This window comes from Pyrus communis, chromosome 6, assembly GCF_963583255.1.
Source record: "Pyrus communis chromosome 6, drPyrComm1.1, whole genome shotgun sequence".
Taxonomy (NCBI): Eukaryota; Viridiplantae; Streptophyta; class Magnoliopsida; order Rosales; family Rosaceae; genus Pyrus; species Pyrus communis.
Window position 1 is genome coordinate 22874724 of NC_084808.1, and position 24135 is coordinate 22898858.

General features: G+C 39.1%; 5 protein-coding genes across 6 annotated transcripts; 2 read left to right on the forward strand and 3 right to left on the reverse strand.

Moving 5' to 3' along the window:
- Positions 1-902: 902 nt before the first annotated feature.
- On the reverse strand, positions 903-1112 carry LOC137736640 (uncharacterized). The gene has a single exon (XM_068475876.1). It carries the CDS (start codon positions 1110-1112, stop codon positions 903-905), a length of 210 nt encoding a protein of 69 aa, XP_068331977.1.
- A 2436-nt stretch (positions 1113-3548) lies between these two features.
- LOC137737646 (calmodulin-binding transcription activator 4-like) lies at positions 3549-9530 on the forward strand. Its single transcript, XM_068477186.1, has 12 exons — positions 3549-4139; positions 4508-4633; positions 4754-4869; positions 5160-5248; positions 5325-5370; positions 5486-6085; positions 6307-6394; positions 6493-6704; positions 7205-7878; positions 8156-8720; positions 8863-9156; positions 9246-9530. Exons 1-12 carry the CDS (start codon positions 4130-4132, stop codon positions 9354-9356), a joined length of 2931 nt encoding a protein of 976 aa, XP_068333287.1. The 5' UTR covers positions 3549-4129; the 3' UTR covers positions 9357-9530.
- Positions 9531-9903: 373 nt separating this feature from the next.
- Positions 9904-11122, forward strand: LOC137738395 (uncharacterized). Of its 2 annotated transcripts, XM_068478033.1 has the most exons (3): positions 9904-10168; positions 10520-10865; positions 10896-11122. In XM_068478033.1, exons 1-3 carry the CDS (start codon positions 10004-10006, stop codon positions 10931-10933), a joined length of 549 nt encoding a protein of 182 aa, XP_068334134.1. In that variant the 5' UTR covers positions 9904-10003; the 3' UTR covers positions 10934-11122. The 2 variants fall into 2 exon arrangements, with proteins under 2 accessions (XP_068334134.1, XP_068334133.1); XM_068478032.1 differs by having other exon boundaries at positions 10520-11122.
- Positions 11123-12341: 1219 nt separating this feature from the next.
- On the reverse strand, positions 12342-14932 carry LOC137737897 (nuclear transport factor 2B). Its single transcript, XM_068477474.1, has 2 exons — positions 14511-14932; positions 12342-12707 (listed from the first exon to the last, which is right to left on the reverse strand). The coding sequence occupies exons 1-2, from the start codon at positions 14805-14807 to the stop codon at positions 12633-12635; spliced, it is 372 nt and encodes a 123-aa protein (XP_068333575.1). The 5' UTR covers positions 14808-14932; the 3' UTR covers positions 12342-12632.
- A 756-nt stretch (positions 14933-15688) lies between these two features.
- On the reverse strand, positions 15689-22044 carry LOC137736659 (histidine kinase 3-like). The gene is made up of 11 exons (XM_068475895.1): positions 20732-22044; positions 20081-20362; positions 19630-19799; positions 19209-19421; positions 18864-19050; positions 18727-18778; positions 18375-18604; positions 18149-18247; positions 16845-17977; positions 16279-16630; positions 15689-16129 (listed from the first exon to the last, which is right to left on the reverse strand). Exons 1-10 carry the CDS (start codon positions 21218-21220, stop codon positions 16363-16365), a joined length of 3123 nt encoding a protein of 1040 aa, XP_068331996.1. The 5' UTR covers positions 21221-22044; the 3' UTR covers positions 15689-16129; positions 16279-16362.
- Between the last annotated feature and the right edge of the window lie 2091 nt (positions 22045-24135).

Here is a 24135-nt window from a genome sequence, read left to right on the forward strand (position 1 = left end):
TAATTGCGAGTTGACGGAATTTTCAATTTTGGGTTTAGATACTAACAGACTTCATCACAAGAATTTAAAACATAATTTTTTTACTATAAAACAATTTAATTTGTATCGTTTTAAATTGAAACCATATTATATTCCGACCATCCAGATTAGTAAAAAATATTATCTATGCCCTCTTCATTCATATTGACCCTCTATTCTTTTGAGTAATGCTAGGTAGACTAATTTTTTTAAACAAAATATGCAAACTATATGATGTGGTACGAATAGGAAATAAACATGTTAATCAACACTTAAATTATAACCCAATCATCAACAAACATGTCATATGATCTATAAAATTTGGTTTAAAAAGTTGATCTCCCGAGCATTATTCTATTGTTTTTACTGAACATCCCTGTGCAGCTACATATACTTTTAATTGATTGTAGTGCAAGTTTTTGAATAACATTATATATATATATATATATATATATATATATATATATATATATTGATTTTAACTACGGAAATATCAGGTTGCAATATTACATGGACCACGCCCGCTATTTCGCTCGAGTCCGCTTTATCCACGAGTGAGAGCTAAGCCAATCATCAATGAAATAGGCACATCGAAATCCAATGATCCAAATCCAAGCTTCAACCATCCAACGTAAATGTTACCACTGTTTTTACTTTCCCAACCCAAATTGCAAAAAAAAAGAATACCACCCTTCATCAATTAATCAAAGCCGCAAAAAACTTACATATTATTGCTGAAAAATCCCAAACATTGTAGTTGAAATGTTACAAATTCATGAAGTAACACAGAATATCGATGAAACAAAAGTTGATCACATTGTTCAGATTGTGTCCATTTTTACCTCGATCAGTACACAGGAGGTGGAGTAACTTAAGAATTTTAGTTAACCAAGGTAAAAATGAACCTTGATGGCCAACAAAAAGACACAAATGAGACCAGAGTAGAGGAGGGAGTGAATCATGATGGCTGCACCGCTTGTGTGCAAGCTGCCAAACTCCACACAGCCATGGCGGCCGGGCAACTGGAACAGCAAGCCCGGAGATAACAAAACGAACAGCACCACCGCCACGAAAACTGGGCCCCAGTCCAACATCCTTAAGCTCGCTTTGTATTTCTACTAATGATCTAGAGTTTTCGCAGGATCTTTTGCGTGCCCAATAAACCGAGGAAGTAATCAGTTGATACGTACGTAATAATTATAGCAGTAGTGCTCCAGTGAGAACTATGGTAGGATCGGATTTGGGGTTATGTATATGTCGAGAAGACTTCGATGGGAAGGAACCACTGACTGACTGGTTGAAGCGAGATAAAGAGAGAGAAGAGTCTGTTTTGGTTTGGGGGGGGGGGGGGGGGGGTGTGGGGGTGGTGGGGTGGAGGGTTGGGGAAACAAGTCACTTGGATTCGCTGCCGCCGTCCCATTAAGATCTGTCTGTGTGTGTTTCTGCCATGCATGTGACGACGAATAAGAGCCAGAGGTTCCTTGCTTCTTAGGCTTCTTTCTCGTTAATGTTGCTGCTGTGCTACTGCTGGCCCATCACAAATATGTACGTATCATTTTGACTTAACCCACGTTTGATCCCTATCCGTTTGTTTTTGTGTATTACTGGGCTAATCACCACAGAGTCCCTGTTGCGCCCTTAGCTGAAATCCTCAACAATTTGCAACATTCTCGTGTTTTTTCATGTTTTTATTTTTAAATTTATTAATATTGTGGGGAAGCGAAAAAGTTCAAAACTATTACAATACTATAAAGAATGTGAGAGTTTCGAATTCGAGACGCATATGTAGAAACCCAACATCTTATCTATTGGGACATTAGACCACATATAAAACATTCTCTTGTGTTGATAATGAATTCCACATTAATGGGAGAATAGACATTGCATAAACTTATAAGTAAGTTTGACTACTTTCCATATTGTCCATCGATTTTATGGTGGAACCATGACTTTCTTCACCTTGATCATAAAATTAATTGGATGATGAACATAGTAAGTAGGCTTATTAGGCAGTTTCAGTTCCAACACCTACTAATATACTATAATAGTTTGTGCAAATGGTGTGCCCATGTTTTCGAATCCAGATACTTTTTGTAAGGATTCCGGAGATTCGTCAATCTTGTTAGTTCATCGTACATTATGTGGTCAGAAATTATTTTAAATATTATTTAAAATTAAACACAAACAGTACTTGACAAAAACTAACCGTACGATATACGATAAACGGACAAGATTCATGAATCCTCAGAATTCTCACCAAAATGATCCGGAAAGGATCCTGTTGGCATGTTTTCTGTCTTGCATCATCGTGTTTGAACATTCGAAAGATAACCAAGAACCCACTCAATTTATGACCTCTCAACAAATTGACCTGTTCTGGATATATAAAGAATCATGAAATATAATATCTCCACGTCCTTGATGTTAATTTGGTCTCATTTTTGGCTCACTATTTGTTTGGTATGTTAACTATTTTGCCCGAAATAGAGTGCCTGTCAAAATCGCAACGCAAGCCGCCGGCAATAGTTTGTGATTGGTAAAGAGCTTCGTTTTCAGCTTGGGATAATCTAGTATCATATCAATTTCCAATTCAGTTAGTGGTCGTTAGCTCCACACAAGAATTCTAGTATCATATCAATTGTCTTGTCCACTCCTATTATAATAATATAACAACGTGGTAATGCGACTTAACTCTTAAAATTTCTCCTTGCATGGCCTCTTCACATGGAATATACTCTTGGATTGCATCTTGTAAGCAATAAGCAATTATCACTATAAGGTATTCTACAATAGTTTGAGCGTGTGTAATACCTAGTATTATAACGCTACTACAATACTAGTGTGCGTTTAATAACTATGAGAGTCATACGTTTTTACAAAATTAGTTTATAAGTATCAAACTCATGAATTTAATATATTAACTTCGTTAGTTTATTGTATTGGTATCACACTTAACTTTTTACCCTACTATTAATGTGATTACTATATAAATTCAATATTCTAGTATTACACTCACACTTTATGTGTGTATATTGTGAAAAGCCCAAAAGACCTTACATCCTTAATCAAGAATTTAACAACTAAAAATACTGGAATATAGAGTAACCGGGTTATACTGAAAAATATCTTTTCCCAAAAACATACAATCCCCACTTTTGAGGCCGATTGCCGTCAATTAGGCAGTCTCTCATTTTTATGATAGAAAATGTTAAGGGGTTCTCAAAAGTAAGACTCATCATAAATTCTTCAACATCTTATATTTTTTACACAATATTTTATAATATTAGTGTAAAAATTAACGTTAAATTATGAAGTGATAAAAAATTCATTAAGAATCTCACTTTGATAAAATCTCTGTAACATTTCTCTTTTATGAAATCCATAATTTGTGTGGCTGTATTATGTTTGAAGAGCATCATCATCCTTCTGAGTCTCAATCCGAGTCTGGGTAGGGGTCCTAGTGGGGAATTTCAGTCCCAAACATATCCAAAGAGCAAAAGATAGAATCTGTTGGCGGATAATGCGATCACGGCAAGGCAGTCGGCACCTTTTCCACGTTTTCCTTTGTTTATGATGGTCTAAAAACAATATGTGCATCAGCGGTCAGCAGTACTAAAATGACCATGATACCATTCGGGTAGCGACGACAACGTTTGTGGCCTCCACCAACCCATATTCGTTCCTCTACTTCTCGGCAGCTGCTGGTACTATTTTCGTCCGTACATGTTGACCTCGATGACTACGGAGCTCGGCAATAGTATTTTGGCACCTCATCAGGATTCAGGAAGCTTCGCAGTTACAGGGCGCGGGAGATAACTCGCTCCTGTTTACCTACACCCTTCGTCCTCTCTGACGACATCCTGGCACACTTTGTCTTTATTGTCTTTGATCGTGCTGTCTCTGTCGGGTTTTTTCCTTTCGAGTACAAGGCGAACGGGACTCTGCTCACCTGCGATCCGGTTCACGACCTAGATTCCGGTCTCTTTTTCTCCAAAGTCCAAACTTCGACTCTCGAGTTTGCTCCGCCGACCGCCCCTGGTTTTCAAATGCCCGCAAGTCAAACGCTTTCTCTGCAGTTCGTCAGTTTTTGATTTTTCGGCAGCCGATCACGATGCAATCAGGTATGTACGGCCACTGAGCTTGTTCACATGTACCCAGAAAAAAAAAATACCAACTTTACAATTTTTTATTGAATTTTGAGTACGAAAATGCTATGATTATGTTGAAGATTGGAAATTTTCTGCCCCTTTTCGTGTTACAAATAGGGAAATTTGGGCCTGTTTACAGTTTGATTAAAGTTTGCTTATGCACCGAAATAACTAATAACCGTCGAAATTTGAACTTCTTTTGTTGGTGAATTTCTCTCTGCATGAAGTAGTCTTTCCTGCTGCAAACAACTATTTTATTACAAATATTAGTGATCTCAAATTTGTGTTTGTCTTGTCAATTGGAAACTGTTTGACATTGTCTATGTCATATGATGTCTCAGGATATAACATCAATGATCTGTTTCAAGAAGCGCAAGCCCGTTGGCTGAAGCCTGCTGAAGTGCTCTTCATATTGCAGAACCATGACAAGTATAAGTTCGCAACGGCGCCCGCGCAACAGCCTAGTAGTATGTCTCCTGTGTGTTCTTCTTATTGTACTGTAATGGCATGGCTTAGTGGCATTGTTGCTTCCACTAGATTTTGAATCCATTTATCCTTACATCTTTTTCTTTTGGATTTTCCAACAGGTGGATCTTTATTTCTTTTTAACAAGAGGATCCTTCGGTTCTTTCGTAGAGATGGGCACCGATGGCGCAAAAAGAAGGATGGACGAACCGTAGGTGAAGCACATGAACGGCTTAAGGTTTGTTAACGCTGTCTATTTAGTTACACTGAATGCATTCTTTTGTGAAAAGGTATGTCCTTATTACACATGACAGTTATTTGTTTTCTCGGGTAGTTATAAAATGATAAAATTCATCTGTCTGGAGTCTTTGGATGGTTCAGCATTCCGATGGAATGGTTTCTGGTGTTAAAAAAATCGTGCTTTATTTTCCTCCCTTTATGTTGTTGCACTAAGCTAATGTTGTTTGCACTACTGAGGCCAATGTAGTCTTATATTCCAGCTTGAGTAACCAAGTTTCATATGCATAGGTTGGAAATGTCGAAACTTTAAACTGTTATTACGCACATGGAGAGGACAACCCAAGTTTTCAGAGACGTAGCTATTGGATGCTAGATCCGTGAGTACCCTTGCAATTATTGTTGAGTGCATTTCCCTGAAGAGATTCTTTACAAAATAGATAATTTTTTTTACAGGGCATATGAGCACATTGTTCTTGTGCATTATAGAGAAACTAATGAGGTGAGTCTTCAGAACCTGATCATAAACCAGGCATATCTCACTACTTCTTTTCACATGAATTCACTCTCTCCCCTCACCAGGTTGTGATAGTTTTTTATACAATTATGCATTTCAGAGCAAGCCGAGTACTGGATCTTTCTTACAATCACCAGTATCTTCTTCCTTTAGCCGCAGTCCGAGCTCTAATACTACTCATCCAGGCTCTATCTCCATTGTTAGTGATTTACATGAACCTTATCAGAATCAATCCAGTCCAGGTTCACTAGAAGTTAGTTCAGATATAGTCATCAAGGAAAATGGAAGGGAGAACCCAGAAAATTTATATGGAACGGGGGAGTTAGATAGTTTGACTAAGTTGGATGTTAATCAAGCTTTGCGGCAGCTTGAAGAGCAATTAAGCTTAGATGAGGACAGCTTCAAAGGATTTGTGGATGATAATCCAAATGCTTTAGATATCCTGGACTATAGTGATATTGCCGATCAGGATCAATTTAGTGCCTTCAATGGACCTGAATATGTTGCACATGATCAGTTCTACAATGAACCTGCTCAGATGCAAGGTAATGCTGACTATAGTGGTGAGCATCAAATCGATGACCGTGAAATCAGAGACGGTAACAAAGAATCTGCTACTTGGAAAGAGTTTCTGGATCCACACAAGACTTCATCGGTCCTAAAGTCCGAGGAGAAATCTTTATATACATTGGACAGAAATGTGAGTGTTGCTAAAAAGGTCATAGTATTCTGTTTTATTTTGCACTTTTATTACACCTTTACTCAGATGAATTTGTTAATGGCTTTTGGCCGCTTTGTTTGCCTTTTATGCATAACTTGGTCCTGGGTGTCTATTGTGACAATAACCTCTCTATGTTATTTGCGTAGTTGTCCTTTTAACTATTGAGCCATTAATTCGTTGTTTTTTCCCAATTGGATCAGGAAAACCCGCCGTCTTCCTTGAGTGGACCAACTGAAGTGCAGGAGCATTGTCAGTGGCTAAATTCCAATGGAAACATTGTTGACAATTGTATGATATCCTTTTCTCGTTATGAAAATCTCTTTTAATTCTTCGTTTTGCATTTATTGAGTAATTTTCAGACTCTAACAAGCTTCACCTGTAACCAGATTCCTTGCCACTGCCACAAGAAGTTGACAGCTTCAAGCTTTCTCCGTATTCTTCTGTGACTGGAACACATTCGGATTATTATACACAGTTGTTTGAGCAAGGCCAGATAGGATCTCTTGAATCTGATATTAGTTTGACCGTTGCACAAAATCAAAAGTTTACAATTCAGGAAATATCTCCAGAGTGGGGTTATGCCACTGAAGCGACGAAGGTATGATTGTTCTCAGTTTTATCATACTAGTGCAAATATTTTCTACCAGGTGCTTCTAATGCTTCAAAACTAAAGTTTGAGTTATAGGTCCAGAACTCGATGACCCATTATCAGAGTTACAGATACAAGTATCAAAGCCCTTTCAAAAACCAAATATCCTCAACTCTAGAAATTTAACTTGACATTTTAATCTTACATTTTCCTGAGAAAATAAAGAGTTTGAATTTTAAATGCAATCCATCACATTGTGATCAGCGGAAGAAACAACAATTAAAATTAGTCATGTTTATGGGTAGTGGGTACTTTCCTTTGTCCATTTTAAAGGGGAGGGGGTTATACGGTATTGGTTTTGTTCAGTTATTATGGTGCTAAGTTTCCAACAGTGCAGAACCCACTAGGTTTCGGTTTCTACTTTATAACAAAATTCTAATGTCATACATTCTCCTTTGGATATATTATTTATTTTCAAAATACTTAAAAACCTACTTTGCTTGATGCAGGTCATCATTATTGGATCTTTTCTGTGTGATCCATCAGAATCTGCATGGACTTGTATGTTTGGTGGCGTTGAAGTCCCTGCTCGGATCATTCAGGAAGGTGTAATCCGTTGTGAAGCTCCTCCTCACCTTCCAGGAAAGGTTACTGTCTGCATTACTGCTGGAAATCGGGTGTCTTGCAGTGAAGTCAGGGAGTTTGAATATCGAGTGAAGAGCAGTAGCTATACCCACAATAATTCACCTCCACAAGAAGCTGCTAAGAGTGCTGAAGAGCTGTTATTACTAGTTAGATTCGTTCAGATGCTTACGTATGATTCATCAGTGCAGAAAAGGGACAGTGCTGGGTCTGAGTCCTTGAGGAAATTGAAAGCTGATGATGATTCATGGGGTACTATCATTGAATCCCTGTTACTCGGCAATGGAAGTTCATCTACTACCATATATTGGCTTTTGGAAGTGCTACTGAAAGACAAGTTGCAGCAATGGCTTTCTTCCAGATCCCATGAATTTGACCAGTATGGTTGTTGCTTGTCCAAGAAAGAGCAAGGGATAATACACATGATTGCTGGTTTGGGATTTGAGTGGGCCTTAAACCCGATACTAAATTGTGGAGTCAATATAAATTTCCGTGACATAAACGGATGGACTGCTCTACACTGGGCTGCTCGTTTTGGAAGGTTATGAAACTTCCTTTTCTCTTTGAGTTATTGCTTGTTAAAAAGTAGCAAAGGGGGTAATGCATAGGGGTTGTCATCTGTGTACAAATATGATTGCTAATATAAGTATCAACACGTAATGATGTCATCGGTATTATTAGGTCAGATTTGTTTGTGCATCGGCATACCATTAGGATTAAGGGTGATTACTCAGCAGAACTTTTGGATTTGTTTAATCTGAAATAGGCTATCCCTTGTTGTGCAATGTGCATCATTGAAACTTTCTTAATGTTAACAGGGAAAAGATGGTTGCCATACTTGTAGCTTCTGGTGCATCAGCTGGAGCGGTGACAGATCCCAGTTCCCAAGATCCAGTTGGAAGAACTGCGGCATCTATTGCAGCCATCAATGCGCATAAGGGACTTGCAGGTTATCTTTCAGAGCTGTCACTGACTAGTCATCTGTCCTCCCTTACACTGGAAGAAACTGAGCTTTCCAAAGGTTCAGCTGAGGTTGAAGCAGAAATAACAGTAAACAGCATCTCAAATAGAAGCCTCGAGGGCAGTGAGGACCAGGAGTCACTTAAAAACACCTTGGCTGCAGTCCGGAATGCAGCCCAGGCTGCAGCACGCATACAGTCTGCTTTCCGGGCGCATTCTTTCAGAAAACGGCAACTGAAAGAAGCTGGTGTTAGTATAGATGACTATGGTATCAGTTCAGATGACATTTCAGTGTTTTCAAAGCTAAGCTTTCGCAATCCGCGTGATTACAATTCAGCTGCAGTATCTATTCAAAAGAAATATCGTGGGTATAAAGGCCGCAAAGATTTCCTCGTTCTCCGCCAGAAAGTTGTGAAGATACAGGTACCTCACCTTTGGACAAAAGAAGTTCTCTTCTTTATTTACCTTTTTCATTTTAACGAGGTGCAACGCCCGCATATAAGTTCATTATATTGATGTTCTTCCGGTTAGTAAAATGAAGTATTAAATTTTTTTGTCTTGGCAGGCGCATGTGAGAGGTTATCAGGTGAGGAAGCACTACAAGGTAATTTGCTGGGCTGTTGGAATTCTGGACAAGGTTGTACTAAGGTGGCGAAGGAAAGGAGCTGGTTTGCGTGGCTTTCGGCAGGAGACACAGACCGATGAAGAAAGTGAAGATGAAGATATTCTCAAGGTGTTCCGCAAACAAAAAGTCAATGTAGCCATTGAGGAGGCAGTCTCGCGCGTGCTGTCCATGGTCGAGTCTCCTAAGGCACGCCAGCAATATCATCGCATACTGACGAGGTACCATCAAGCTAAGGTAAGCAAACAAACAACTAATCTTTGGTGACGGAACGTACCATGGACTTGGGTTTAGCTAATTTCAGAAGATATATGCTTCTCTTGCAGGCTGAACTAGGAGGCACTAGCGGTGAAGGTTTCGGTGCTGAAGCAGACACACCACATTCCGGTGAAGATGACTTAAGTGTAGATGACATTGATATGTACCTATTTCCGTAGAAGCAAAGCAACATGTGGTGATTCTAGGTTGGCGAAAATCTTGCTGATAAATGGTAGATGTTTTATGGATTCTCAGTTTGTACATAATGATCTGATCTGATCTGGGTTTATGTGAAGAGATGATGTTTGATGAATGATGACCATTTGTTTTCAAATACTCGGCCTCTCTTCGGAGAAAATCTTGCCCTCCCTTCCCCGAAGTGATGGATTGACCCAAACTGTCATTATAGCTGCTACTAAAGCCAAATACGTGGACAATACGATTATGATCGGAGCATGTATTGTGCAACTACTTTTTGCAATGAAATCTAATACGTGTATAGCATGCTCGTTATCATGTTCCAAATCTATACGACGTTATACTATTCAAGTTTTAACAAGGATATTAATAGACGAGTGGTGACGATTTATCAGCACCACAAATCAAACTCAAAACATGTTGCGGTAACTATTGAATATTTGAAGTAGAGTACTGTGACTATAATTGCATGTCTGCCACTCGTAGGTTAAAGTGCTACGTGTAATTCCACTGGCAACTCGTTGGTCAAATCTGGATGGAATAAACGAAAACGGTTCTAGACTTTCATGAGTGTCTTCCTTCCTTCTCTCTCTCTTTCTGTGTGAGATATTACATCCTAACTTAAGCCATGGATTCGAAGGATGAAAACTTGGAGCTGATCAACGTGGCAATCAAGAGGCTCTTAGAGGAGAGCAAATACAGCGAAGCCTCCTCCGCTGACAGCGTTTTCCAAGGCGGTGAAGATGATGATAAAGATGAGGACCGCCGCCTCCTCCACCGATTGCTCTCTCAGGTCAGATCACGGGCCATATCCACTAGTTCTCTATCTATTTCCCTCGTTTCGGATTCGTTTCTTTGTTTCGTGTGGAAGGTTTGCAATAGAAGTTCATGAATCTTATTCAAATTGTTGCCCCCCACTAATATTTTGGATTGAAATTAGAATATGCCGTGGTTATCGAATTTCATAGAGATTAGAGCCGAGATGTCACTGAATTCCTACACTCTCATGTGAAAAAGTACGCATGGCATTGACATATGAAAAAGTGCATGATTGTTTTGAGATACCGTTACAGTTTCATCTCTCATCTCTTGAGAGTGAGTGAGTATTGTTCAAAATTCAATCTACTCTCATTTCTAATGACAGTTGGAGTCATTGAAAGCTAATGACGGGATTCAACCACCCAAATCTTCAACCAAACCCTCCGCAGACGGGGAATTGGAGCCGCAAAGAGAGGGCGGTGGCAGAGTGGATGGGGATGATGGCGGTGGGGCTGAAACTGATACGGAACGAATTGTGAAAGAACTAAACAAGGTGCAGAAACAGAACAGCGTCATTCAGTGGCTGCTTTCGGTCATGATTGTGCTTACTGTCGCCTGGCAAGCCTCTGAGATGACTATGATTTGGAAACTCAAAGACGGAATCAGAAACCCCTTTCGATGGATAGGAGGGATGCTGAAGGAGAAGAAGGACTCGGAAGAACACCACCGGAGTGAGTCTGCTTCTCTTCCTTTCACTCAAGATGAGTCTCCTTCTCCTCCCTTCCCTCAAAATACCTGAGTTCCCCTTACCAGATGTTAATCTAAGTGAAAAAGCATTGAACTTTTCGACAAAAAAGAAGAGTCGATCGTGTGTTGCCTGCTTTGTTTTTCGCCTGCTCCGGTTCAAATTCGAGAATAACATTGAAGATGATTTAGGTATAATGTTGTTGTTAATGTTGACATCTTTAAAGCTTCTATATACTGGTTTGGTACTGATGTGCTTTTATAAAAAGTGGATATAAAAAAAAAACTGAGCTCAAAAATGTGTTTGGTAAACACTTAAAAACAGCTTATTTTCACAGTTTTAGGTAAAAAAAAACTGAAAACGTGAAGCAACAAAGCTGAGCTTATTTTCACAGCACAGCAGAAACAGTTTTTTTTTCAAAGCACAGCAATACCAAACCATTGACAAAGGAAAGCTCAAAGAGTGTTTGCCTGCTTGAGAACAAACTCTGAATATACTTGCTAGTGTTGCGTGAGTCCTGTTCGAAAATTACTTGGCTCCTTAGTTTTTTTGTTTCTTCTTATTACTTACAAATCATAATTTGACGTGCACAACTTTTTCTTGTCGTAATTTTGTAAGTCGCTTCAGTATATGCGTCAACTTGTATGCTACTAAACGGAACGAGTGAGTGTGTTTGAGATTGTTGTGATATTGTCAATGAACGGTTTTGATCAAATAGAGAATTGAAAGTTAACGAGAGGAGAACCATACTCATACCAAGTTTTACGACGACTCTTATTTGGAAATTCATCTACTTAGCAACAGAAGAAGCAAAGAATCACAGGGTTACATGATGATTAACAAAACCTATTACCGCCACAAAAGAATGCAAGAAAGATAAAATTGGATCTCGCCGCTGACAAAAATGTCGCCGGCAGGGCTAGAGCTCAGGCAATCGGTGGCGCCAGTTATGTGCGTGAATTGGTGAAGTGGTGACTATGACATTTTTGCAAGGAGTCTACTGCTCATTTGGTTAATGCTTTCATGATATCATGACGTTGTTTAGCATGATCTTTGCCTGGGTTCAACAAGACACGGTCGAACGTCCCTTGCACAATTGAGAAAACTGAACCAAATCGGCCAAACTGCAGATGGTGCTTTATAGTAGCGAAAAGTAATAATACATATGCACACTGCGATGTTAATGATGCCTATGCATTCCAATGCGGGTTGGATCCGAGTCGGGCAGTTCGGTCAGTTATCCAGAACTTTTGCCCATTCCAACCCAACATAACTTGTGGGAAAGGGAAGCTAGAAAACCAAATTAATGACTCCTTTAGAAGTGTTTCAAAAACATTTTTTACCAAAAGCGCTTTCAGTCATTTTAAAAACATTTCCAAAAAATCTCACTATAATAATACCCATTACTAGATATTTCAGCAAAACAATACCCCTTCACAAAATCATATTGGAAGAGTAATTGGAGCAAAGAAACAGATCTCGTTTTCAAACCTCCAATAACTGTATTCATTTAGACAATTATCCGGTACGCTAACATCATCAATTTAACCAATAACAATATTTCAAATTTCTAAAACTTTTAAGAGACAAAAACCACATTCAACAACACTAAACACATCACCAACCGAAAAGGACCGAAATAACGTTCATACTTTCCATTTCAGATCCCTAGAAACTAAACAATAACAGGGCAATAGAGAGAGGCCACACATAATCCCACCCTTTTGTTGAAATGTGGTTCATAATCTTGTCTTCACGCATAGTTCAACCGGAAAATGTCATTGAGCACGTAGAAGCTTCCCTGTTGAGTCGGCATCAGATGGAACATCTGGAAACGAAATAAAGAACTATGGTTAGGTAAAAGCTGGCTGCAGATGGGAAACAAAAACGAGTAAACTACATTGCAAAGACGAATATTTCAAGATCTTCAAAATCCTACATAAATGGTAAACCACATAGAAATTGGAATCGATAAAAGACAGACACAGGCCCAAGACCCTCTATCTAAAATAAGTAAACATCGTAGAATACGCAATTGCAACAGGTTTAAGAACAATTTCGGGAAACTTGGAATTATTTAATCAGTTATCTGAAATATACACCCGCATAAAAAAAATTTAAAACGCGACCTAGTACACATGTAATGGTTTTGCATAAGTGAAAAGCTGTTGACATCGTGATCAAGCAAAGTGATGATGACAACACCAGAAGACAGCTCATAATGTTAATACAAGCAGCAGGTAGCAATGGCCATGCCTATACGCCTATAATGATAAACAAGGCATGCAAGCCTACAAGAAGACGCAGAACGGAGCTCTTATCCCTAATGGGGCTCATGCAAACACACTGTTATATCCCAATGCAAAAGGGAGGGGAGCGGGAAAGAAAATTAATTTTGGAGTTCTATCACTGGGTATCATAGATGATGGCTGAGTGCAAGCAGAAAGTAGCCACAGTTATATGCCTAAGAAATGAATATATACCGCAGAATCACAAAATGTCAGTCAGTGAATGACACATCACGATTGAATCAGAAAACCGAAGGGACCAACTTAATTAGCACTCTTAGGTCAAGTACACCCATCCCAAGTTTTTATCTATCAGTTCGCAACTGCGAAAAACTTTCTTGAAAAGAATAGCGAATCAAGCAGTTTCGAATTGTAAATCACTACACGTTGTCCAAGATCCTTGTAAAATGGGTGCCCATAAAGCAAAAGGTGATACGAGACCCTTCACATTACCTACAAAGCAATTAAAGGCAAGAGAGATAATGGATAGACACAAATAGAATTCCAAACAATAAATACCAAACATGAAATCCAAAATACATAACGAGACAATGTAAAACTTTCTAACGTGAAATTAGAAAACGAGAATTTTGTGGACCTATCCACCAAAATTTAGGCCACATGAAAATGAAACAACCATTTAGTCAAAACTAAGAATTCAAAAGAGAAAACAGCACTTTTATGCAGACGGTTCAACATCATCTACAATGTGCATTTGTTCCCTCTCTTTTACAGCAGAAGCCATATCTAATTAATAACAAAAGGCATTGCTAAATCAACTAATAATCTTCAATTGGTGTGCATAAACAGAAAGAAACACCGAATGAGCATAAAATCCACTGTGAGCTCAAATCAAACGCATTGTAAAAGAAACAAAATCAGAATACTCGAAGGTACAAATGTCCATCTCTGCGAGTAATCCGCAGAGTGAAACTTGCATAAGCACATCCGACTGAAATTACAATCACACAAGCACTAAATAAATCGCATGAATATAATCATAAGGTCCACAAATCAAAATCACATACAGAAAAACACCTGATAAATCTAACCAATCATAGTCAATCAATGATGCCGGTTCCACTATCGGATTTGCATACTCGAGTTTCGAGTAGATCGAGGACTAAACTTCGATCACGGAAGGCAAAATCCCTAATATCATAGCCAAGAAAACTCATAATCCTGCTCATAGCACCAGCAGAAACGCAACGACAATCAAATCGCCACAACCACCGATCGCACGCCGATTTAGCAGCAGATCAGCAAATGAATCGCATCTATAACCCTAGAATCGCCGCAAAAGATTAAAGCAAAGACGAATTTAGAAAACTAAGGAATAGGACCTGGCTGAACTTGAGAGCGTGCTGTTCGCCAGCGAGCTGGAGATTGCCGCTAACGAAGACGAGCATGCCGCCGGCGGGGCCAGAGGGCTGGCAATCGACGGTGGTGATGCTGTGCTGGCACTGCTGGAAAGGGAGGCTGGTGAGCTTGGCCACGATGCTTTGTGACCCCTGGATCTTCTGACCTTCGAAGGTCAACATCGAGGTTTCCTGGTACAGATTCGCCAAGGCTCCGCGGTTGGCGTCGAACAACGTGTAGTAGTGCTCCACGAAGGCCTTGGAAAGTGCGTCTGGATCCATCGCCGCCGCACCTGATCGCCGCGCCACAGAGGAGCCTCGACTGTGAAATTTGTTGGAAGGGACTGCTGCAAAACAAAGCGATGGAAGGATACGGGGCGGTTGAGACAAGCTGCGACCGAGTGGCTAGGTTTTTATATCTATTTTTTTTTAATTAATTGATTTTTCAGGGGGTTGGGGAGTTAAAACTATAATTTTGAATTATCAATGACGAACGCCGGTTGTTATTATTATTTTTGTTTTTTATTTTAAACTTTTAATTTTTGATTTGTCGCTTTTTTTTTCCTTTTTTTGTTTTTAATGAAAGGAATTAGCTTCTACCTTCATCATGACAATTTACTTTTTCAGGAAAAGAGAGGTCATGAGACGTTTCAACCTTTTTAATCATCCATCATCGTAAAATTCATTAGCTTTTAAAGGCACAGTCAACAAAATACTTCATTCACATGAATTATAAAACACCTAAAATTATATTAACTGATTTATAATAATTGAGATTTCTTTCTATTGCAAATTCAAAGGCTTTAACCAAACAAAATGAAACAAAACAACCCTCCCTTTGATAAAATAATGAGAACTTTAACGAAAAGCTCTCAGTATTGTTTACTATAACAAAAAACCACATTTTTACACTAAAAAATCAATCTTGATACTATTCACTTTACCCTTTATTTTATCCTTATTGTTAAAATTCAAAATTTTCAAACCCTTTTTCATTAATTTTCCTTAAAATTATTGACAAAATTAACGGAATTTCAACAAGGTTGTCTAATTTTGGACAAAACTAAAATAAATACTGTGCAAGATGCCGCTACGAATGACATGAATGGGCCTAACTCTTAAGCATGTTTTCAACATATTCTTTGAAATGTACAAATCAGACAAAAAATAATGAGATTTTCTGAAATTACCAACGTTGTATATAGTTGACATCAAATCCTACATTTGATCAAACTCTACAAATGTACATGGTGGATCCTCCAACATCTTCCCAGGATAAGCTCCAAGTTCCTCCTCACGGCCAAATCAATCTATACATGGTACACTGGTGCTAAGAAAAGTGTCATATATCTTCAACGATGCAAACTTCTATCGTTAAACTCGGAATCAGAATCGGAATCCAAACCCAGAGCTTCCATTTCACCCCCAAATGATTCGGGATTTCAAGTCATCGGTTCTTGAGATGGATCAACTGTGCAAGGAGAATGAACCGGCTTTGATATCTGGCTCATCGAAAAAATACAAGGGAAAAGAAAAACTGACTTGGATCCCAAGTAATCGAGCAGGGCTCCTTATATGCTCTGTGTGACAAAAGACATGTTCTCCTGAAAAATTAGAAAGTGGGGCAGTGCGTTGTCAGTTCCTGACGGAACTCAAGATGATTTCATCACATTTTTCGTACATTTTCTTCTAATATAACACAATGAAGGAGCATTAGCGAGCACAAACTAAATCTTTGTCGATAAAAACTTACTCTGGAAAATTCTGGATCCATTTACAGTGTCCTGGAGAAACGGTGCCTGAGCTTATGCCATCTGCAACTCATCAATTCAAGTCCTCACTCCAAGCTCCCAGTTGTTGTAGATTGGAAAAAACGTGAAACTTCGCGATAAAGCTGTTCAGCTTCGAATGGTTTTGAAACATATCCATCCATTCCGCACCTTGTACATTCCTCATGGGTTGCCTGAATTACGTCTGCAGTCATGGCTAGAATGGGTACATGCCATGCTTGAATATTTTCAGAATCCCCTGCAGAAACTTCGCCATGCTGAATACGGTTACTGATATTGCGTTCCATGTTGCGTATTCTCCTTGTAGCTTCAAACCTGTGAGGGAAATAAATAGAACATATAAATCTAGAGGCCAAAAACTAGCCAAGTACGCAACAGAAAGTGAGTTTTTTATGAATGAACTACAAACAACTACCATCGTATACAAGTTGACTTGTAAGACAGGCCAAAAAAGCAAGTTTTTTAATACTCTGGCATTTCAGTAAGGTTTTCAAAAATGAAAGCTTTCTAAACTAGAAGCATCACTCACCCGTCCATCTCTGGCATCTGGATATCCATGAAGCAGGCATCAAAATGGTGGGGCGGCGTAAGCAGTGAGATTGCCTTTTTACCACTGTCTGCACAGACCACCTCAGCCCCATACTTCTTCAAAGCACCAGCAGCTACTCTGAGATTCACATTATTATCATCTATAATAAGAATTATTCTCCCGAGCAGAAGATTGCTGAGAGACAAACTTGGGAGGTCCCCGTTCCGGAGATTTCCCTTGTTACCAACTCCCATGGCTCGTTGTAGTGAGGCAGCAAGCATGCTTGCCCTGAGAGGCTTCATGATGACAGTTGGGGTAGAGACACCTGAAATTGCAGAACTTATTCTGCATGAGCTTATAGAATTGGTGAGAATGAACAGTTTCGGAGGAACCTGTCCATCAATTTTCCGTAAATTATTGACAAAGAGAGCTGAGGTGCCCGAATCTTTGTCCCAGACTTCCTGTTCAACAAGGACCATATTGATGGTGGTAATCCCAGAGCTTATGCTAGATAAACCCTGATTCAAATCAGAAACTACTTCAACGCAAATTCCAAGCCGTTGGATATGATATCTTGACATCTTGGCCCTAACAGGTCTTTGGTCCACTACTAATGCCGTCATGCCATTAAATTCTGAGGATGCAACATTTGACTGGCTGTTCATTTGCTGGATTGTTAACTCGTTTGAATTGGAGCTGGCATTGGTGAAAACAACAGTAAATGTAAATGTGGAACCAATCTTGGGAATGCTCACAAACCCGATTTCCCCTTTCATGAGGCCAACCAAACACTTGCTTATGCTTAGCCCAATTCCTGTGCCTCCATGTGTACGTGAGATGGATGGTCCCACCTGCATAAAAGGAGTGAAAACACGAGATTGTGCTTCTAGAGGGATTCCTACTCCTGTGTCCTCAACAGATACAATAATATTGATGAGGTCAGAGGAGGATGAGAATTGATTCGTCGATCCATCTTGACCAAAACACCTAAATCCTCCCCAACTGCAGTGTCTATCTGCTACAGGGAAACCGCTCAAGGTGTTCTTTGATGATGATTCAGTCTCAACATCTATCGAGCCAATCAGCTCCTCGACAAGATGAACCGTGACAAAGATGTGTCCTTTCTCTGTGAACTTTAAATAAAATAATCAATTTCAGAACTATTTATACAGAAAGCAGACAGCATCGCTTAGTTTCTTCCCTGTCCTAATATTTTGTGAATTCTAGTTAAATAGAATTCATTTCCCATATTTAACAAAATCTCATCATTTTAACCAAGAGTTGAGAACCAACTAGACACTTACTTTGATTGAATTCCCAATGAGATTGGTGATAATCTGCCGAAACCTTCCGGGATCACCAATAAGCATATCGGGAACCTGATCTGAGATGTATACTGCCAACTGCTCTCCTCAAAAATTTGGTCATGCAAATTTCAAAAGTTCAGTTATTAGACCATGAAAACTTGAAGCAGAAAACCACACATAAAAAAAGTTCTGGGGAAGTGCCGGGGGTGGAAATGTTATTTACCTCTACTCCTTTTTCTTGAGACTTCCCTGAAAAGAGTGACAAAACATCATCCAGAATAGCTCGCAGATCAAAACGCACCGCCTCAAGCTCCAGCTTACCAGATTCAATCTTTGCCTGGTCCAACACCTCATTTATAAGTGAGACAAGAGCTTTTCCACTTCCCTGGGCAGTTCGGACATAATCTAGTTGAGTAACGTCCAGATTTGTGTCCATTAGCATATGTAACATTCCTGAAAGGGAACAGAACTGTCAATGTTCAGCAAGCTCTTTTGGCTGTAGTTTTGCTCGAAAATTTTGAGCAATGCAGGGACATGATTTTAAACAAATAACGGCAGCAGTCTCACGAACTCACCTAGGACACCATTCATTGGGGTTCTGATCTCGTGTGAAACAGTTGCAAGAAACTACATAGGATTAAGATGTGATTAGGCACAAGAATAGTACAATTCCAAACAAATTTTTCCTGCATTAACAAAATTCAGAAAGTACCTGAGATTTGGCAACATCAGCTGCCTCAGCCTGTTTCTTGAGCTCCATCATCTTACGGAAATCATCCTCCACTTTGGCAATCCTATTTACAGTTGCATGGAAAATGTATCCAACAAGCAATGCAATCACAAGGATCCCAAAAGAAGTTGTAATGGCTAACCACGGCCATGGTGGCTTATGTTTGAACCTGCAAAAAAAATAAACTTGGAATAAAGTTCTACAAGACTTTCTAGATGCCTAGGTGCCTCAGAAATAGTGTGATCACAATAAGTGATATGAACTTAGACCCGTTACCAGAGACCAAGGAGAGGCATATAACATATGAGCACAAGACTAGGTGATTACCTGCACCGCATCTCATGGTTCCTTAAGGGATCTCCAAAACTTAAGGAGCTTATGTGCTGCAATCCATCATCTGAAACATTTGAACCGTACATGCTGATTGGATGCAACTGATTGGTAGTGTCATACACGTTCACAAGGATGGTTTGCTTGCTAGCAAGTTGTTGAAGTAACTTCTCCACAAGTGACTCAATATGAAAGATTCCACCGAGATACCTGGTTGGCAGAAACAACAGGATTAAAAAACTTCGAAAGTATGACCACTCTGAATATTACGAGTTTAGCATTAACAGCAATTCCCTGTCTGCTGACAGCACTTCAAGGCCTTGATGATACCATAAAGGACTGTGAATATGCTTTTTATCGGCAGAAAACTTGCATTACGTTCTTAATATTAACATGTTCTCATTCATAGAAAGCATACCCATCAGTCGCTTGAATTCTTTCATTTGGAGTTGCATTTGAGGGCAGATCTCTTTTGTAGACAGCAAATGTCAGTATTACTCCAAGGCGATTTGTTTTAAGCAGCCGAAAAGGAGCAGTTAGAACCCCCTTTCCTGATTCTCTTGCACGCAACACGTTTTGTCGATCTTCCTGTTGCAACGCAAATGAATGAAACTTCACGGTTGAGGATCGCAAATCAGGAAACCAAATTTTTCTAGATAACATGAGACAATGTTGAAGAGCTTTCTAAATTTCTAAGAGAAAGGTACTATAATCTAGATTTTGGATACAGCAGGACTGCAAAATAAAAGTAATAGATCCTAGACAACCACTAATTAACATGCTGCTTAATTAAGATAATATAATTCGATTGGATCTACCAGTATAGTTGTATTGCACAAGTTGACGACAGAAACTAGATAAGGAAATACCTTCCCGGACAGCATATCATAAGAGATGATGTGTCTAACGGTATCCTGTGCAAAGATAACAGGAGCATATTCTTCCTGAACTGGGGATGGTTCCAAGGCTTCTGGGGCATAGTCGTTCTTATGAACCTGGTTTTGTTCGAGGGTATCCATTCTCTTTATAGTCCAGCCCTGCTGCTTCTCAAATTGTTCCTTTTCCGAGTGGAGCACCCTTACAGCATATGCCACGCCACTTGTGAGGGGTCTCTCAAAAGCAGTTCTTTCAGTGTACCGCGCAAAAGTTTTCTGCAGGTTGCGAAAGTTAGGATGTTCTATCGAATAGATAACTAGCATCTTAGCTAAAGAAAGCTCAGATCTTAATATCTGAAACCAAAACAAGCTAAGCATATCAAATTAACACCGGTTGAGAAACCGCTACAAAATTCGAACAATTTAACGTTTCCAAGTAATACCCATATGAACAAAATGCATCAACTAAGACAGTTACGTAGCCAAAACAGTTAATTAACAGACAGGTACTTGGCCAATTAACATCAAACTGAGCGACATAAAACACCAATTAACCTGTATGCATCAAAAGCACCAATGACAAACATCAATTCCAACATATTTACCATCCTAAAATTACCCAAAGATGAAAGATGATCTCTTTACCTGATCAATGGCAGACGGGTACTTCCCGTGGTGGAATGTCGAGATCAGTATCGACATGGCCTGAATATGGTTCATGCTGACATTAAACTGATCCTGCAACATCCTAGCCCTCTCATCACACATACTTGCAAGAGTCTCCTTCCTCTTCTCACTAGCCTGTGAGCTCATGTACCATAAGATCCAGAGGCTCCCAATTGTCCATCCAACCACCCACGTAAACAAAAGCCCCTTCCACCACGTTTTTCGGACTCTCTTCGACCCGATATACTGGTAGTAATGGTAGCGGATCTTGCTGATGTTCATCGGGACTTTCTCCCACCATTTGAGGCACATATTGGCAACTTCACCAAGCAATCCTGCCTTGGTGTCTGTCACAATCCCACCAGTGAGGTACCAGTTCATGGAAATTACAGATACAATCCAGCAACATAGCATCCAAAGCATATGCCCCACCTTTAAACCGAACCCAAATACATGGAAAACACTCATCCACCACAGTAAACCAAGCAAATTAACTACAAACAGTGAGAGAGACAGAGAGAGCGAGAGAGAGTGGAGAGGAGAGAGAGAGAGAGGGAGAGGGAGACACCAACTATCAAATCTACAGGAACTGTCCAGCAAAACCCAACATTTAGAAGTAAAATTCCAAGCTTGGAAAACAAACCCACCGACTTTGAATCCGCTGCAGCCAGGAAGATTTTGGGATTCTTGGTAGGATGTGTGTCGGTAGAAGTTACCCTTATCCACACCCAAATAACTTCAAATTCGGGTGTGCAGCAGCAGGCAGAAACAGGACACCCAAAACCACGAAAAGACAATGAATTTACTTCCACCACACCCAAGAAGAACAAGAGAATCCCAAGATTCTGTCTGGTTTTTCTAACTTCTAAGAAGAATTTGATTTGATTATTCTCTCCGGCCACCAACCAAAGCCCAAAACAAGCAAATGGGACAACAAAGATTCCAAATTTGGTAATCAAACCAACAGAGAACTCCTTCGTGAAATCATACCAGAACAAGTTCGAGCATGTGGGTTTTGTTTGCTAACGTTTGACTATTGAGCACAACCAGCTGGAGAGATCTATGCAGAGAAGAAGCACTGAAAACATCATAAGGAATAAAGGTAATGGTGGAAGTAGCAAGTTTGGTAGTGGAAGAAGAAGAAGAAGAAGAAGAAGAAGAAGAAGCTAGCAAGTGTGGATGACTCATGGACATTTAGAACTAGGAAGAACAAAGAAGAATCTGCGACTTTGAGAGAAGTTTTGCAAGAATATGGTGGTAGCAAATTGGAGATGTCTTGCTAGCACGGGCCATTATCTCTATCCAAAACATCCACCCAGGGGAAAATATAAAATTTTATATTTTAAATTTTAAATAAAATAAAAACAAAACCAAATGTTATATAATTTGTTTGTATAAAAATACAAAAATGCTACTCTTAATTTCTAGTTCAACTATCATGTATATTATCTTTCTAATAAATACAAAATCTACATGCTATGGCGCGGGACTTAATTCTATTAAAAAGATAGTACAAAAAATAATACAACTAGCTAATAATTATAGCATTACTCATAAAAATATGAATAAAACTATTTAGGTGAAGTTTTATGAACATTAGGTATGTCTCTGTGAATCTTTTTTATTTTTAACTCTAAAATAATTGGCAAAATCACCACTTGATCTCTTTTTATCGATCAAACTGATTTGTTTAAGGCTTAAAATGATTTCCCACAGCAATTAAACTGAATAACATCGTGTAAACGTGTTTTATGTGGACGGAAAAATTACCAACGGAGGGCCGTAAAGATTTACTCCCACTGAGCAGAAGTAGCTGCTTTTTGGTCTAACTTTCGTTTGGTGTTTGACATCCCGATCCATCCGATGCCTGGTAGACAAATTCCACACGCTATGGTCGCCAATTCGTTAACTCTATGCGTTTGTTTGGCTGTACTTTTTAGTGACAAAAGTACCCTTTGCATGGGGGTGTAATTTCATTCTTTGACATGTCAGCCTTTGATGCTTTGTACCAGATGGCATTTTTTTGTTCTTTTAAAAAGAGAACAACCAATGGCAAGCCACATTTATTCATTTCTTTCTGGGGGTTTAGAGAGGTTATGAGAATTTTACCTTGTCCATAACTATAGTTAAATAAATTCACCAGCTCAGAGCACTAAACCCGAAACCTCTCGCATATTTTTGTTTATTAAAGAGTCGCAGTCTGCACTTTTATCACTAGACCACTTGCTACCAAATGGCATTAGATGCCCCGTACTTTTCCAAAATTGCGATTGGGAGGACCAGTAGTCAAAAGAGTTGGTAAAGAGAGAAGGGCCAATGATAGGAACTTGTAGGAGGTGCCAATGCCATTGTTGGCATCGTGCTATCTTCCATTCCATCCTATTGGCTATTTGCTCTCCGTGTTTTTTGTTCTGGAATCTTAACCACTGTTTGGTTGCCGGCTTAGTGATTTTTTATTCTCTGTTTTTGGAACATAGATTGGGGTTGAATGTTGATGGATGAATTTTGTTCTATTGTATACTATGAGAATTTGGAATTAAAATCATCAACACACGAAAGAAAAACATGTAAAATATAATAATAATCTATTTATTACACTAATCTTTTAAGATTTGAACAGATAAACTCACTTTTCATTTGTTTTATGTTCTGATTCGGCTGACTCCACCTCTAATTTCAACTAAGCAATATAATTTGGTGAGTTTAATTTCAACTATGGTCTATCGGTTTTATTTAGTTTGGGGGAGGGTAGGCGGATTAGAATTTAAGAAAGTGGCAAAGAGAGACTTGTCTACAATTGATTTTGCTTTTTAAATAAAATGTCCAATAATCAATTTGCTTCAGTATTTACGTGACAAAAATCAAGAATTGAATTGATCTTTAATGTTTTTTCAGCACGATTTTGATTGATTCACTAGTTAACCGGTTCAATATCCACCTTCATTATGATTTGTATGATGCCTCAACTCAAAAACTCAAGCTTATTACATTGAAATCAAAGTTAATAAGTTAAAAGGAATATATCAAAAAAATAAAGTTAAAATCAACCCCAACAATGAGAGATAACTTTTTTTTAGTAAATGTGTAGATGTATCTGATCCCTCTAAAGCCTCTTAAGAGTAAATGGGTAAATAGAGTGGGCATCTTTTTTTTTCAATTTTTTTCAATTTTAAGCTTGTTAACCTAATAGGAAGCAACAAACAAGAGACAAAAGTTGGACAAGGAACCGGGCATGAAAGCAAATACAACCCAAATTCAAGGGTAAAATTGTCATCAAAGGAGATAAGTTACAGGAGGTGATCAGACGACAACAGTGGCAGAAGCGTAAAAAGGTGAGAAAGCAAGGGCGAGAACACAAGGGCACTTTAATCAAGGCTTGTCAC